At 42.8% G+C, this 16,593-nt stretch overlaps 1 protein-coding gene across 4 annotated transcripts in view; it reads right to left on the bottom strand.

Moving 5' to 3' along the window:
• Nucleotides 1-8,237: 8,237 nt before the first annotated feature.
• Nucleotides 8,238-16,593, bottom strand: part of TEAD3 (TEA domain transcription factor 3) — a 102,501-nt gene continuing 94,145 nt past the window's right edge. For all 4 annotated transcript variants that reach the window (XM_066623343.1, XM_066623340.1, XM_066623341.1 and 1 more), the window contains 3 exons: nt 16,027-16,167; nt 15,097-15,249; nt 8,238-13,614 (listed from right to left, as the gene is read on the bottom strand). In XM_066623343.1, the coding sequence (XP_066479440.1) occupies nt 13,501-13,614; nt 15,097-15,249; nt 16,027-16,167 (408 nt within the window). In that variant the 3' untranslated portion in view covers nt 8,238-13,500. The remainder of the gene's footprint in view (nt 13,615-15,096; nt 15,250-16,026; nt 16,168-16,593) is intronic.

Genomic DNA, 16,593 nt, shown 5'->3' on the forward strand with positions numbered 1-16,593 from the left:
TATCATTTGATGTGTAATTTACAGCAGAATGCAATGCAACAGACAGCGTGGAAGTATGTGAATTCTGTTGAAATATATAGCCAAAAAACTGGTGGGGGTGGGGTGACGATGCATCACCATGCCCATCACCCCAGTTATTCCCCTGCCCACTGCATGGGAGGAGGTCCATCATAGGGGTGACATGCTGGCCTCCTGCACCAGCTGACACAAATCCTAGTGACACCACTGCTGAAGGGCTGTCATATGGAAGAAGGGGTTACTTTGTTCTCAACTGCCTCTGAAAGTACAACTAGATCCAACTGGTACAAACTGTAAGAGAAGAGATTCCAATTGGATACCAGGAAACAATTCCTGACAGTAAGGGTGGTTTGGCAATGAAACAGATTGCCCTATTAAGAGTCAGATCACCCTACCCCATAATTGTAACAGGTCAGCAGTTGGGCTACTTTTCATCTTCGCTTGTGCCAAGGTGTCACAAGGGCATCTCAACTCTCTGGTCTTTTCCTCCTGCCCCACTTCAAACGTGTTTATCACCATGTTTATGTTTTCTGCTCCTTTACTCCAGAGTCACCTGGTTTACACAACCCTCATTTCTTCCCCAAAATGTGTCAGAACAGCATGCCAAGGTAGGACAACTTAGACATTGTTGCCATATGTAGAGCTTTAGCTAAATTCATCCTTTGTGGTTCAGCTGGAGAATGAAGGGGGCGGTTACGCACAGGCATGCATGCACCTCCTTGTTACAGTATCTGCCTCACCTCTCAGCAGGCAGCAATCGAGACCAGCCATTTTCAACCTTTTTCAGCTCATAGCACACTGTCAAGGCACTAAAATTGTCCAGGCACACTCCCAGTTTTTTACTTACATTAAATTACTACATTACAATTAATTTTTAATTAATATAATTAATACAATTAAATCATTACATGAAAAAGGGCACAAGCCTAACCAGGTCTACTCAGAAGTAAGTCCTATTTTGTTCAATGGGGCTTACTCTCAGGAAAGTGTGGTTAGGATTGCAGCAAAAGCTTGGGGGAGGAATGTGCCTGTGGGACTTACTTCTGAGTAGACATGCCTAGGATTGGGCTTTTGCTTGCCCTCTTTTTTCTCAAATATATGAGCAGGCATTTGGCACCTCTCTCCTCCTCTCCCCCACCCCACCCCCTCCCACAGGCACATTCCCCACTTCTCCTACTGTCCCTCCCCTCACTTGTCTGCACCTTCCAAAGGTCCAGAATCACTTGCCTCACATTCTCCCCCCACATTGCCTGCTCCTGTATTTCAGAAAAAAGTGTGACCAAAAGCTCAATCCTAGACATGTCTACTCAGAAGTAAGTCCCATTATAGTCAATGGGGCTTATGTTACGTGAAAATCCCCTTTTGCCTTTTAGTTGTGATTTTCTCTTTATATCTGGTTATGTTACTATGGACTAAAATATCATGCAGGCTAAACTGTTCTCCCAGCACACAGGCCACATTTCCAGAATTCTGGTCAAGCCACAAGCTCATGGTTACACAACCACCACCACCACCACCCCCCCATAGTCACACAGTATGGGAGGAAGTCTGGTGTCTTAAATCACTGTTTAAGTGTCTCCTACATTACTGTATTCATTGTATTGTTTTGACCCAATCACTGCTTAAGTACTGTATGAAAACTTGAACTGCCTTCTTGTGTTGCTGATTCATTGTATTGTTTAAGTTCCCCCATCTAGGAAGCCAGCCAAAGACCCCATTGAATTTTGCTGATAACTGACATCCTGATCCTCTTTCAATGTTTTACATACTCCAAGCACCCTGCTGTGTAGTAGTAATCAAGCTACCATCCAGCTCAGCACTGTCTCCAAGCCCTTTTAAGCGAGGGCTTCCTCTCACATGCTCTCTCTCTCTCTCCAAGGACCAACACATCTGTGCTGTGTCAGAGGGTCCTCTTCACAGGACTCTCCCCTCCCCCTCCAACTGCTCTACAGGACAGGCAACTATCTTGCGCCTGGAACTCTTTCCCTTCTTCCCCCCCCCTTTTTCTCCCCTTCTCTCCCCATCTTTAGTTAGCAGCTGGGGTTGGCAGATCAGGGATGCCTAAAATCCTTCCCTACAACCTTTCCTTTTTCTAATTTCCTCGGATGCACCAAATACCCTTTACACGCAACCACCATGAAAGCTAGGTACACTGGATTCAAGTACTACTAGGACCAAGAAACATACACTTATCATTTCTCCGTGTGCATTATGTTTACCTTTGTGCTTTTGTAATAGAACTAGAATCTTTTATTAAAAGTTATCTTTCTCTCAGTCTCCTCTTTAAGCAAAAGGGAATTTCTTGGCATTACACTGTCTTGTTATCCAGCCTAAGATCCTAAGGTTCCAATAAGGGCAGTGTAATAATTCCCCTAAACAAAACAGCCCTTTTGGTAACACTTACTTCTAGGAAAGTGGGGCTAGGAGAGGAACCTGAGAGCCCAACCCAGGCATGTCTACTCAGAAGTAACTCCCATTATAGTCAATGGGGCTTACTCCCAGGAAAGTGTGGATAGGATTGTGGCCCAACGCCCCTCCTCTGATAGGCAAAGGCAAGGCAGGGAGGGTTGCTTTGGGGAGCTGCAGGCAACTGTGGCAAGGAAAAGGGACTTAGAAGGACATTCTTATGCTGCTGGTCTCAGCAGACTCGCTGGCTTCCTACCTGCTTGCTTGCCTGCCCCTGGCTCCCTCCTTCTCACTCAGCCCAGACCTCTTCCAGGCTTTTCTGGTTGCCCAATCAGCACGCAGGGCAGACAAGGAACTTGATACCCAATCCTAGATGTGTCTACTCAGAAGTAAGCCCCATAATAGTCAACAGGACTTACTTCCAGGTAAATGAGGATCTGGTTGCAGCCTTCCTCTAGCTCAGCAGCAGGAGATGCAAAAGCAGCCGCAGCTGCTCCTTTTTCCACTGCTGCCGCATGCGGGTCAAAGCAGCCGCTTCTCCTGGGGGCAGCTGCTGCCTGCCTCCAATGGCCTCGAGGCACACTAGTGTGCTGCAGCATAGCGGTTAAAAACAGCTGATCTAGACAGTAGCCTCCTCACTGCTGTCTACTGGTAGAGGTGTTTGAAAAGTGTTTTTTACACAGAAGTAAGCCCATTGGATTCAGTAAGACTTAGGCTGTGATCCTATTTTACTCACTGGAAACACTCACGTCTGCCTACTGGATCCTTCCCCATAAACATCAACCAAATCCAGCAGGGGATCTACTACAAAACTAGTGAAGCTTAAGCTTCAGGGCCCCTGATCCTGGAGGGGCCCCAGAAGAGACTTTAGACTACATTGCTACATATTATAGTGTAATAGTCACACAACTCTAATTTTTGGTTGAATATATTTCAACAACCCCAAAGTTTGAGCATTAGAGGTTACCCAGACCTTGTTACTGTGAAGGGCCCCCCATAGCAGTTCAAGCCTCAGGGCCCCGAAAAGTAGGTCCAGCACTGACCAACCCTCTCCCACTTACCCCAGCAGTAATACAATAGAAGCCTCTAAGCCAAGGCCTGATCTCACTTGGAAGTTTCCCTCCACCAGTTCTGGCCATCTCTATAGCAACCATCGTAAGGTGATGGCTTGTCCCTGTGGACTCACCCCCCCAATCTTTCTCAATGCTACTCTCTTAGTCTGAGTCTGGAAAATCAGAAATATTTTTACCAAGAGCACTAATCCTTAAAAGAAAAAAAATCACATAAGGAATGTGTGTGCAAAAAGTCTCTCTGCAGTTGCCTAGCTTTGTGGCCTTTGCTGGCTGACTCCCTCCCTCTGGGGAAGGCAGAGAAAGGAGAGGACAAGGGAAGGCAGCTGAAAGCATCACCCCAAGACTCTTGAAGTGGTGTCTGTTGATTTTTGACCTTAGATTCTGCTACCCAGGGAACAGCCAAAATGCTGGAGGAGGCTGTTGATAGGTAGCTATCTATGAAGTTGTACTAGAACTCCAGTGTGGGTCTTTCTCAGCAACTCACAAAAACCATCATTTCTAGAAAGGATCTGGCTCCAAAGCAGAGCAAGGTCCAGGTACGCACATCAGATTAGCAGTAACTCTACTGAAAAATTATTCTCTAAGAGTTGCCACAGGAGGAGAGAGCAACCTAACCATTCATGGAATTAAGGCAAAGGACCAAAAGGGCCTATTTGCCCCTTATGCCTTGACTTTAGGGAAAGGTCTGGACAATTAGGCCAAGTTTTAAATTCTATTTATCATTTATTCCTCCTCCCCCAGTATAAATTGTTCAAAATTATCCAAGTTATCACTCCATTCCTCACTTTTAAATAGAAGCTTTCAACCTTCCTCTTGTAAATAAGGAAATGGGGGGGGGGGGGGTGATAGCTATTTGGATCAATGATGTTGAGTACAAGCTGACCCCGAATGAACACACACACGGTTCTTTGGGTTTTGGAGAGGCAATCAAACAGGCGACAGGAGAATTCAAAGAACTTCTTAACGTTTACTCGTTTGCAAACGGGATCTCCACACACTTGGAGGACCCAGAAGGATTGCAATCATGCAGGTTTTATAGGGAAAAATAACATACAGGCAGACGCCCAAAACAACATTTGGCATGTTATCAGTACAGGATGTTGATCTGAGGATGGCAATTCAATACACATCAGCAGTTTGTTTACAGAGATATCCGTTAGAGGGGGTCTGGCACTCTGACTCATCCCTTTTACCCTAACCTTTTTATCCTCGTTTGTTGATTGCCCTTGTCTAGGACCTTTCTGTTCACCCTTGGAGGCGTAATATCACAGTTAACTGGTTCTCTGAGAGGGATAGCTTTTTGGTCAGGGAAGAGCCTTATGGGTGAACTGGGCATCTTGGGATATTTCCATATTGTGAGCTGGGCATATTGTTATCAAAGGGTATGGTTGTATGTAGTTTAGGGATATTCCCATCTTCCCATTAAACTTGTTCAACTACTTTCCCTGCTCTCCATAACATCAAATAATCTTCTCATTCCTTGTCACTAATCTGGGAATTTACTTACGTGAGGGCCAACTTACCTTTTGAAATGACTTTTTATGCTCCTTTCTCTGTAGTTTTCACAGGTGCCCTTCAGACTTTCAAACACATGCTCCTTGCTGGAAGAATCTGAAGGAGACCCAATTAGTATCTGAAATGCCAGACCCTATTATCCAACTGAAGCCAGCTTTTCTGCCCTCAGTCTTCCTCTAAATAACTTGGTGCATATTCTCAAAATCCTATAAAATGAAGAGTCCCTTCATTTTACTTTGTAATCACTGAACAGGGAACTAGTTTAGTCCAGTGGCATAGCTAGGTCATTTGGCACCTGGGGCCCATAAATTTTTGTCACCCCATACAATGTAATTAATTCACATTTTTATACCACCCTTCCTCTAAGCAGCTCAGTGTAGTGTACATGGTTCCTACCCTTATTTTGTCCTCACAACAACCCTGTGAGGTAGGTGAGACTGAGAGATACCCTGTGAGGTGAGACTGAGAGATAGTAATAGTTATGACATGAAATAAATAATAATGGCCAGAAAATAAATGCAGTGAATATTTCCCCACAAGCAATGGATGAACTTGTGCATCAAATAGTATATAACATGATGGTATTATTGCTAAAAGCCATGATTTCCAGAATTTTTGTCTCTAGGGTGTCATTCTCCCCCCCCCCGGGGTTTCTCATTGGCCTGTTTTGAGTAAAGGCAGTGGTTCTCAAACTTTTAACACTGGGACCCACTTTTTAGAATGACAATCTGTCCAGGACCGGAAGTGATGTCATGGCTGGAAATGACATCATCAAGCAAAATAAATAATTATAATTAAAGAAAAATAATTTAAAAAGGGAAAGCCAGCCCTTTTTCACCAAGTGAATTTTCTCTGTAGCCTGCCTGCAATAACACCTTCCCACAAAAAACCTCCCCAGTGCTCAGTTCAGTGAAAGTTCTTATATTTCAAGCATTGCATTATTAGGACCCACCTGGCTTTGCAAGTCTAAAAACAAACAATTGACCTTACCAGCTCAAGCCTCTGGTTTATTCTTTTTTGGGGGGGGGGGGCTGCCTTCTGGAGCATTGTTGAGCTCCATGTTCATCAGATGGGGACCATGCTGCTAGCCTTACATTCCCCTTTGCCTGACTTGACCAGGAGCCAAAGCACGTTTGCTTACTCATGAGTAAATGCAACCATGTGGCTTACTTTTGCTTTCCGTAGCATACATTTTGTCTGCTTGGAGGGAGGGACTTCCTTCTTGGGTGTTTTCTGGGGGCTGCTTTCATTGGATAGGAACCATTCTGGTGTCCTTGGATTCCTCTCAGCCCGCCCTTTTCAATGGACTAAGGCAAGTTCACCTACTCGTGAATAAACGTGCGATATGGCTCAGTTTCATTTTCCATAGGGCTCCATGCATTTTTTGGTTTCCAGTTTTTTGGCCATAGCTTTTGGTGAATAGGAGATATTTTACCCGGGTTTTTTTCCATTGCGTTCTGCTGGAACTTCCACATCCAACTGTATATAGCATGATGGGGTTATTCGTAACCTCAGCAATGTTGGGTCATTTGTAGTGTCATCTCCCCCCAAGGCTGGTACCTGGGGCGGACCACCCCTGCCCCTCGCTAGCTACGCCACTGGTTTAGTCCATGTGTAATGCAAAGCAAACTGTGCAGGTTTTGTTTACGAAGTGTACTTGAGTGGCAAACTCTGCTGGGGCTTGTCTTCAGCAAATTCATTCATAATCTGTGATGAAAATAATGCAGTTTAATCACTCAGATTTCATTTGTATGTGGCAGCACATGAGAGGAAACATAAAACCTGTGTTCAGCTAAGGAGTAGGGGGCAATGGTCTTGCCAAATGCTAGTGAACGGTCTCAGCATTCTAATTGGCAGTTTTATTGGCCCAACTATTGTACATCTTTTTCTAAAAACACACACGTAGCTAAAGTCTGCAGCATTCTGCATCCATGGACATTGTAATGTTTCAGAGAAAATGTTGAAGAATCCAAGGAACTATTTCTATTTCAAGGCTATATTGTTCTCCAAATACTAGCAAGCACATACTGTGCTGTACCAGGAAGCCAAATAGATGCATACCTGGCATTTCAGTATAATTTCTTTCATGTGCCATTTTCTGTGTGTTCTTTCACAGAAGAAAAATGTGAATTGGCTTGCTTCAGGACCCAATAACCCATACTGTACCCTGTTTGCATACCCCTGTGTCAAGGTTATCCACATTTGAAATAGGCAATTTCAGTTGATGTGCAGAGGAGCCGAGTTCACAATTTGGTTAATAGGAGGTGGTCAGCGTGTTGCCCAAAGTGAAAACCTACATTTGAACAAGTGCCAGTACCACCTCTGTGATCCAGGGATCAAGTACTCATGGGCAGACTTTCAGATAATGGGTGATTCAGATGCTCTCTGAAGGACTGGATGTGATAACTATGCTAACATAGTGGAGTTTGCTTCATTTCTGCAGCTTCTGTTAATCTTTGTGGAGAAACAAGCTATTCCAAGATGAAGTCACAGTACAAAATGGAGGTCATGGCACGGGTGAGGGACTCCCTGCGACTCTGGATTTCTCACACTTTTGCAGTGTGAATACAGGGGTTCAGCTATATTGACTATTTCTCATCCAAGTTCAGAAAGCTACATGCTGTTTCTTTTTTGAAGCACCATATACTTATTCATTTATTACCTTTTACTAAAAACAAACCCTCATAAAAAAATTTTCCCCTTGAACAGCACATATTACTTTGGGCATTGGTGGATTGTGGCGGGGTGAACAAAGAGTCTGTTAATATCATCATGGCTTCCTCTGTACACTTGCAGAACGTCTTTGTCAGCACTCAGGTCAGGGCAGGAAAGGTACATTTGGAGTCGATAAGAGGGAGACTGCTTCCAAAATTAGGTTGACTGTTCAAAAAAATGTTTCATCCATTTTTCTTTCTAGTACAAAAGCCCTGCTTAAGGTGTGTATCAGTCATTTTTCATATTCAGCACTAGAGATGTTTCATCTTTTTTTTTTTTTTTTTTAAACCCAACTGTAAATGTAGAGATTCACAGGAAGGCAATTCAGAACCAGATATAAAATTCTCCACTTGTACAGTAAGTATTGGGACATGCGGAATACACACAGATCTGTGGAGAACACTCTGATAAAAAGAATCATGAATGTGGGAGTCCAAATCACAGTTTCTTGTTATTGATGCAATACTTACAAAGAAACAAGAGAAAACAGAAGTATGAACACCAAAGGTGTTTCAGCCAACCCATGAACAAATAAGTTTAATGGTTTTCAGCAGACCATAGCTTTCTAGAAGCTCCACTGTCTCATCTACTTGAAGATGGACATACAGTAAACACAACAATATATGATACAACCCATCACAGCTGGATTAAAAAAAATACACAAATATAATACATAAAAAATGGTTTTACATTGTGGACTGACAGAGCTCTAAAAAAGGTGACCATAACCCTGGTAAGCTTACAAAGTCTTAAAAAAAAAAAAAACAGTACTTCATGTGAAATTCATAAATACATGGGATGTGGGGGGACTTGCTTATGGAGTTTTTGGGTACCTGTATTATATCCAGCTAAGAGAGAGCCACAAAGCTGGCGTTTCCTTAGCCTTGCTGCCGTTCTCAGAGGGATAGCATACGGGCAGTGGTCTTTGTATGTATTTGTGCCCGTAAACTAGAGGCCCAAGGATGCAAGGAATTCTGTAACAGGAAGGTTGGGGACAGGAGCTAAGTACATGTTGCACAGAAACTAAATATAGTATGGCATGGAAGGATGGAAAAGGAAAAGATGAGAAAAGTTACATAGTCCAGTTTAAGAGGTTTATTCCAAAGGCTCCAGCTGGGATGAGGATTGTGGATAATACACAAGTATGTTTTTATATAAAAAAAATTTGGGGTTAGGCAAGGCTCAGGCCGTGCAACTAAGGGGAACAGGGGAAGTTTTAACCTTAATTCCCAGAATTTTTGATCTAGGAATGAAAAGAAACATGCTACATATAAACCTACCAGATCTCCTCTCCCTGCAAATGCACAGATGCTGAGATTCTGGCTGTAATAAAAAGGTATTCAACACCCTGCTCCTTCTGCTAGCTGTGTCTCCCACTCCTACTGCCTTTTGTTTGATCCCAGGATGTTGTACCTCTCCCCCTAGCACACAAGGGGTCTCAAAACGTACCTGAACTTTGAGCTGGCTTTACATGATCAGCCAGTTCTTCCTAAGAGTAATGTACAGAAGAGGAGCTTGTGGCATTGCAGAGACAAGTTTGCTGGAAATGTCACAAACAGTCATGCATGGCACTTCTGAAAGACTGCAGTAGAATGAACATACTGGAGGCAGGGAGCAGGGGAATTCTGTGCTTTTTGGAATTTCCAGCACCCATTGCTCATCCCTCAGCAGTGCAACACTTGTTGCAAATAAGGCACTGTTCCTGAGCTATTTGTGACTCGCTGCTCTATCAAACCAGTCCCCATGTACCATTCCCAACAGTGTTATTATCTCAGGGGTCTAACACACAGAAGTGTTCATTTTAAAGCCTCGGCAGAGTTTTTCCCTTCGGTAGCTTCATTTAAACACACTTCACAAGAACAATTACATTAATTTTAAAATGTCCTTCAAAAAGTTGGGAAACTAATCTGTCAGTCATTCTCATGTTGCCCCCAATAGCACAAACAGGCTGCATGCTGCATTCAAATGACTGTCCAAAGGCTCTTAGGAACATTCTTAGTCTGTTAATCAAAGTCTGATTCAGCCAACTGTCTTTGTACCTGGTCCTTCAGGCAATGGTGACCATCCAAAGTGGCTGAAACATGGGTGCTAATCAACAATGCAGAGGTGATACAGGCCAAAACTGAACGCGAGGCCCAAGTCAGTTGGGACAAGCAGGGCATCAAGTCTTCATGAAAAGATTTCATGGTATCACTCCCTATTTTCCAATGCAGACAATGACAGAAAAAAAGATAAGAAAACCTGATGAACCAGTAAGAAATTACAATGAAAACGTGAAGGCAAGTTCTCTACATTCTAACTTGAAGCTTATGTTCCACTGACAAATGTCAGTATCTTGGCCTCTTCACAGTCGACATTCATCAGATGATAATACTTAGCATTTGTATAGCACTTTTGGAGTGTTCAAAATGCTTCACATGTATTAATTTGTTGCAATCTTTAAACCACAACTCTGTAAGGACTATCCCCAAACTTCAGGTGCGAAGGGACTAAGGCTGAGAAGGAGAAGCTTCCCTAAGGCCACCAAGAGAGTTCATGGCAGAGATGAGATTCAGTCTAGAGACTTCCAAATTGAGAGTTCAGATTCTTAGCCACTACACTACCGTCAACTCTCTATTAACAGATTTCCTTTCCAACAATCCCTTGAATTCCAAGCTCCCTCTCAGTTTCCACTCTGAAAAATTATCTTTGTGCTGAAACCTCTCCTTGCAACACCTAATAGGCTCCACTTAAAGCTAAACAAGTATCTAGGCATGAGGAATGTAGCTACAGGCATAGGCCTGCGCATTCCAATTTTCTTCTTGGAGGAAACAACCTCACTCAGGTTGCAATCCTATCCACACTTACTTGGGAGTAAGCCCCATTGACTATAATGGGAAATTACTTCTGAGTAGACATGTATAGGATTGGGCTATCAGTCTCCTCTCCCTGGAAATGGCTTTCATGCATCGTATTGCACCTTTTCTCCAAGGACATGCTCTGAAGTTCCTTCAAAGGAATCCCACTGGGTCTGTCAGAAGAGGGGGGAAAAAATCAAACCAACCAACTAAAAAAAAACATGTAGTCAAGGAGAAGTGGAAGGACAAGATAGGAAAGTTCAATGGTAGAAAAAGGCACAACCCTTACATTCTGTTAGTTTTCTATTTAAAACAACAAGCCAGCACTTTAAGTATAACTGAAGTCTGAGTCTTGGAGGTGTAGGGTACAGTAAGAGTAATGAGATCTTTACAGTTTTCATGTAACAGGATTCCTAAGAGCACCAATCTAAATTATGAGCCCATTGTGTTAGACTCCAGGCTTAAAGTATAAGGACTCACATTTACTCTTAAACCAGTGGTTCCCAAAGTGTGAGCTGTGGCTTCCTGGGGAGCTGCAAAACCAGACAGGGGAGCCACAGAATCCTCACAAAAAATCTATGCAATGTATAGGATTGTAGCCCTAATGGGGAGCCATGACCAATGCCGCAGTAGGTCAAGGGAGCCACCAGTTGAAAAAGTTAGGGAACCACTGTCTTAGAACCATACACAGAAATAGTGTTTTCAACAGCAAACCATTCAGCTTCTGAGTTACAAGTGATTCTGCACACCAAGTTCCCTTTGTTCCATGTTTCAATACCTCCCTGGGTTCAGGCTGCCAGATTACTCAACTTTTGCTTTGGTTCCAGGCACTTCCACAAGGATATACTAACAGAGAACTAGAAATATATGGAAATGACTCGTGTCTTCATATTTTAGATCCTGCCCTTTCTTGGGCAGTAGTTACTGAAGAAGAAGCAGAAGGGAAATTAATTCTTGACCAAGGCAATGCCCAGGCAAAATGAACTTTGGTCTAAATTTCTCCAATTTTGTTCTGGCAAATGGAAAAATGAGCCATCGAGAGTTGATTAAAAAAAGTCCCCTATAAATTTAGAAGTTCTCAAGTTACTCAAACTTCATCAGCCCAAATGTTTCTCCAAACTATCATTTCACTGCACAGCCTGCACAGTCTGTTTGCTTATCAGCAGCCTACATCATCCAAGATTTCCTGAATCACTTTCCTCCAGCCAAGTCTCACTCCTTTCCTCCGAATACATACTCTAACCCTTTTAACCTCCCACTGACAGGAACCTTTTAAGAGCCTCCTTTGTTCATTGGGATTAATACACATATACCCACTATCCTTTAACCACTCTCCCATCTCTGCTCCAATCAGTCTGGGACATGGGCATAAAATTAACAACTCCTGGCCCCTTCTCACCAGCACCATAACCTAAGGGATACAGCAGACTCTGCAAAAGAAAATGCCCAGGATGTTGTGGGAATAAAATCACTTTGCTGCAATTAACTGATGGGTATGTGTCTAGCGACGGACAAAAGCTGGTCCTGTTCATCCAATTATTCTAATGCCTCAAAAACAACCTCTCTATCAATTTGTTGATATTTCAATTAAAACTGAACTGCCAACTGCTTTGTATTCTATCCTTCATCTGTGTGATGGTACTAAACATATATATTGCATATATATCCCATTCTTCCTCCACAGAACTCAGGGCAGCACATAAGAAGCACACATTCTTCTTCCCCCAATTATCCTCACAACAACCCTGTGAGGTAGGTTAAGCTGAGAGATAGTGACTGGCCAAAGGTTACCCAGGAAGTTTCATGGCTACGTGGGGAATTGGACAAGATCTCCCAGATCCCTATCTGATACTCTTAACACTACACCAAAAGTTAAAAGTTTAATTTTTTGAATTTGTAGGTCTTTAAAGAGATGCCTAAGTCTTCAACGTGTACACACACACACAAAATCATACACACCAGCCTCATTGATTGGCCAACCTTGATTACAAATGGGAATAGGGAAGAAGGCAGTGAATTGCAATAGATGAAGATTCTCCATTATGCTTTGAAGGCGCTGGGGTTTCAAGCCATTCACTGTGGATGGCTGTGTGGATGGTAATACAAAGGGAAATTGCAGTCCATATGCCATCTTGTGACTAACAAGCAGAACTGCAGTTGTCTGGGTCAGAAAGGATGAAAACTGAAATCTGGGTAGATGAAAAATCAGGTGGATATTTCTAAAACTTTTTTTGAAATTCTATCAGATTTTCTCCAGTTCAAACATTTCATGCCATCACTGTATGCGCTACACCAAGATGCAATCTGACAATTCCCTGCGCCACTTCTGCACACAGCCTGAGGCAAGAGACTGAAGAGTCTTCAGCTTCTCTGTCAGCGTCTAGAACAGGATCAGTTACACAACCAAGGAGGCATCAGATTTCCCATCACTTCGGAGAACAGTCACCAGCAGCGCTTGTATAAACTTGTTTCTGCAGATGAAAGCCACCAGGCAAAGGTGACTTCAAAGACAGAACCCAGATCTCAGCAAGGAACACAGAGACATGTTCAGGTGTTAAGAAGAGGTAAGTAGTCTCATTTCATCAGATGCTGTTCTAGTACTCTGTGCTGCGAAAGGCATCAAGAGGTACCAAGCCTCGGCACTGACATCGCCTGAAATACCGATGACCTAGCCCCCAGGGAAAATCCTCCCTGCCGCCTCCAGATACAACTCTCCTTCCACTTTATGGTTTCCTGTAATTGTTTTGTTTGTTTGTTTTAAAAAAATTGTTCCTAAGTAGAAAACATCTGTGACTGTGAAAGACTGAGTCTTTTTTGGCATCGCTTTTGTGTTTGTTTGCAAGACTTGCATCAAGGCATCCTATAAGGGTGGCTTCTCTGACATGACCTCTCTCCTTCACCTTTCTCAAAATTGCCCGGTCACCCCAGAGGGGCCTCTAGTCTTTGACCAACTTGTACACATGATGCTGGGCTCCATGCTCACTGGTGGAAACCTCAAAAACGAAGGCTATGCAGAGCAAGGTTTCCTGGGTATCCCTGTTCGTGACAACCTAAGGTAAGAATAAAGAAAACATAGTGAGAATAGGGAAGACTGAGTAGAAAAGTCCTAATTCTGGGACCAGAAAAATGGTATGACCATTTCACTTAATATGTTAACATAAAAACAGGCCACAAAAAAGCATACTTTACTAAAAACAACTCTTACGTTAAGGGGAAGGCAACAAGTGAAAAGAGAATTCACCAAGGCAAAAGGAAGCTGGGTTTCAGTGACTACTCATGCTGTTCTTTGTACTTGAGTACAGAACCAACTACAACATACATATGTACTCAGTTATGAAGGTCACAAGCATGTATAAATTAAATCACTTTCCCTTTCACATGAAATGAAGCATTTATTTTCCCAGTTGTTGTCTATGACTGTTTCTCCCTCTAATCAATCTATCTATATAGATTCAAGGGGAAAGTGGCAATTTACACATGCACAACATAAAGAACAAACATTGGAAACACCCAGGGACAAAATACACTGCACAAAAAGCTCCCCTAATTTTCACAATTACTCTGTATCATATTTCTTTCCTGTCTCTTTTTTTAGTTTTACCATTTACCTACTAGATTTCAGAATGCCCTGCGGAAGCAAATGGAAGCAACTTCTGGTTTACGGATGAAACTTATGGCTTGTGGATGCAGTTTCTGGTCACTTCCAAGGGGCATTCTGAGGTCTGCGGGGGTCAATGGAGCAGATTGTGGACCCAGCACAACCCAGGGGCTCTCAAGAAGGCATTGCAGCACTATAGGGAGCATAGCGTCACAACCCACTGTGGAGGGTGGGTCAAGGCACTAAAAAGTTTGGGAACTGCTTTTTCAAAATGTTAACATGCACACGGTGTTCCTCAATAGGAACTCAAAGCTCATTCTCGTTCTTCATGCACCTGAAATAGAATCTATATATTTGGAGACTGAAGAAAAAGAATTGAGAACTGCAGTCCTGTCCCGAGTAACTGATTATTATTATTATTATTATTATTATTATTATTATTATTATTATTATTATTATTATTATTTATTTATTTATTTATTTATTTATTTTATTAATTTATACCCCGCCTTTTTGCCCAACGGGCACACATCTGGGAGACGCACTGGTTACTATACATAACTGATGATAAAGCTGCATGTTAAATAAAGACACCTCAAAATATGCCATAGGAGTTTGTCCATGTGAACCTAAAACTTGTGCTGAACAAACTTTTTCTCATGTGAAACACCCACATAACGTGGCAATCATGACATCATCATCTTTTTTGAAGAAAGTGGATGATAAGCACAGCACTGAATGGAAGAAAAAAATCGACAGAGAGATGTCATAAACATTAGGTCAAGAACACCCCATCATCATCTGGTCAGATCTTTTCCTAATCCAATCATACAATGTAACTTGTTGAAAAATACTATCAAGCATATACTGTATAAACATGGCATAAATAAGATACAAAGAGGTGGCATATGGGACAGAAAGAATACAATGGTACCTGCAAGATGGTGAAATTTTCCAGGACGCTGTTCATCATATATTTTTCTGGAAGGTGTTTCAGTTTATGGATGAAGTTGATCATGTATTCGCACATGGGCGACCGATGGATTCGGTACACAAACCGTCCATTTTCCATTCGGGCATACTCAGTCTGCAGAAAATCACACACAGGAATCAGAGATTACAAAATGGCTAGCAAAAAGCTTCCTTTGGGTTCTGTGGGACACTGAGGGCACAATCCTAACCTTGCTTTATGCTGGTGCAAGTCACTTGCTCTGGGGTGGGCAGGGAGGAGGTGGGAGGGAGGAGGGTTTCGGGGCGGGTGGAGGGTGGGTGAACAGGGAGGCGGGGCTGGGACCCGGCTGTTATGCCGGATCCCAACCCCCGTTCCCGAGCAGCATGGAGTGGCTGCAGTGGCTTACCTGGGGGTAAGGGAAAGAGTTTCTCCTTACCTCTGGCTGAGACACTTTGGTGCCCTATCTTGTGCTGGATATAGCGCAAGCCTCTTGGTCTGCCTGGTCCAGCACAAGACAGAATTACGTTGCACAGACGAGAAAATAGAAACAAGATTTATTTTTTCATTTAAATGTAAGAGAGCATGCAAGAGGGCCTGTGAGAACTGGAAAGATGAAGCATTCGAAGGGGGGAAATTTGACACAATTTCTTGGAGGGGAGAGGTGCAGAATGGCACAGCTTAGAAACAACAGAAATAGAGAACCTGGCTGGTGTTCAGATAACTCAGCTCCACTGACTATGAAGGCACATTTATTTCTAGCAATTGTGAATCTCTCAAAGCACTTTTCCTCTGCTGTAAGTTCCATCAGAGTAGAAAGAGAACCTCAGCTTCTAATCCCTCTTTAACTGTGAGGCTTTTCAACCTCCCTGTAACATTTCCACCCTCCTAGTGCAATGGAAATGCAGGACTCACCTCCACCTTCTCAACTACTTGCTTTCCAAAGGAGCACACCTTAGTGGAGACTGTGATGGTCATGTTTTCCGCACTGCTATACTGACTGCTCACACCGTAGAAAGCGCCAGGACCATCCTGAATGGTGCTGTTCAGATCCGCCTAGAGTAATGGCAAGAAGCAGCTGTTATATATCAAATCCAAGTACTGTAACAAAGTTGTGGTATGTGTAGATGAAACAATTGTATATTCTACACCAGCTCATCTCTGCCTCCACTTCTGTCCCCTTCCTCTGTAGTTCCCCCTCTATCAATAGCTGGATTGCGATTCACCTCTTGGGTCAGGACAGGTATTTTCATTGATTGGAAAGTGCTGTGTATCTGAGTAGTACTAAATAAATATGGAATACAATGAAATAATGACTTCTGTTCCCAGATGCATACACTGAGAGGCAGATGCTGACATAAAGAGTGATGATATTGCTAATAATCTCTTTATGTACTTAACAGCAACAGTATATTTTAAAATCCTTATTTCATTCCATCCTTCTCTTAAAAGGCAAGTCACTAGTATGCCCATTTTGCAGAT

Source organism: Tiliqua scincoides, chromosome 4, assembly GCF_035046505.1.
Source record: "Tiliqua scincoides isolate rTilSci1 chromosome 4, rTilSci1.hap2, whole genome shotgun sequence".
NCBI lineage: Eukaryota > Metazoa > Chordata > Lepidosauria > Squamata > Scincidae > Tiliqua > Tiliqua scincoides.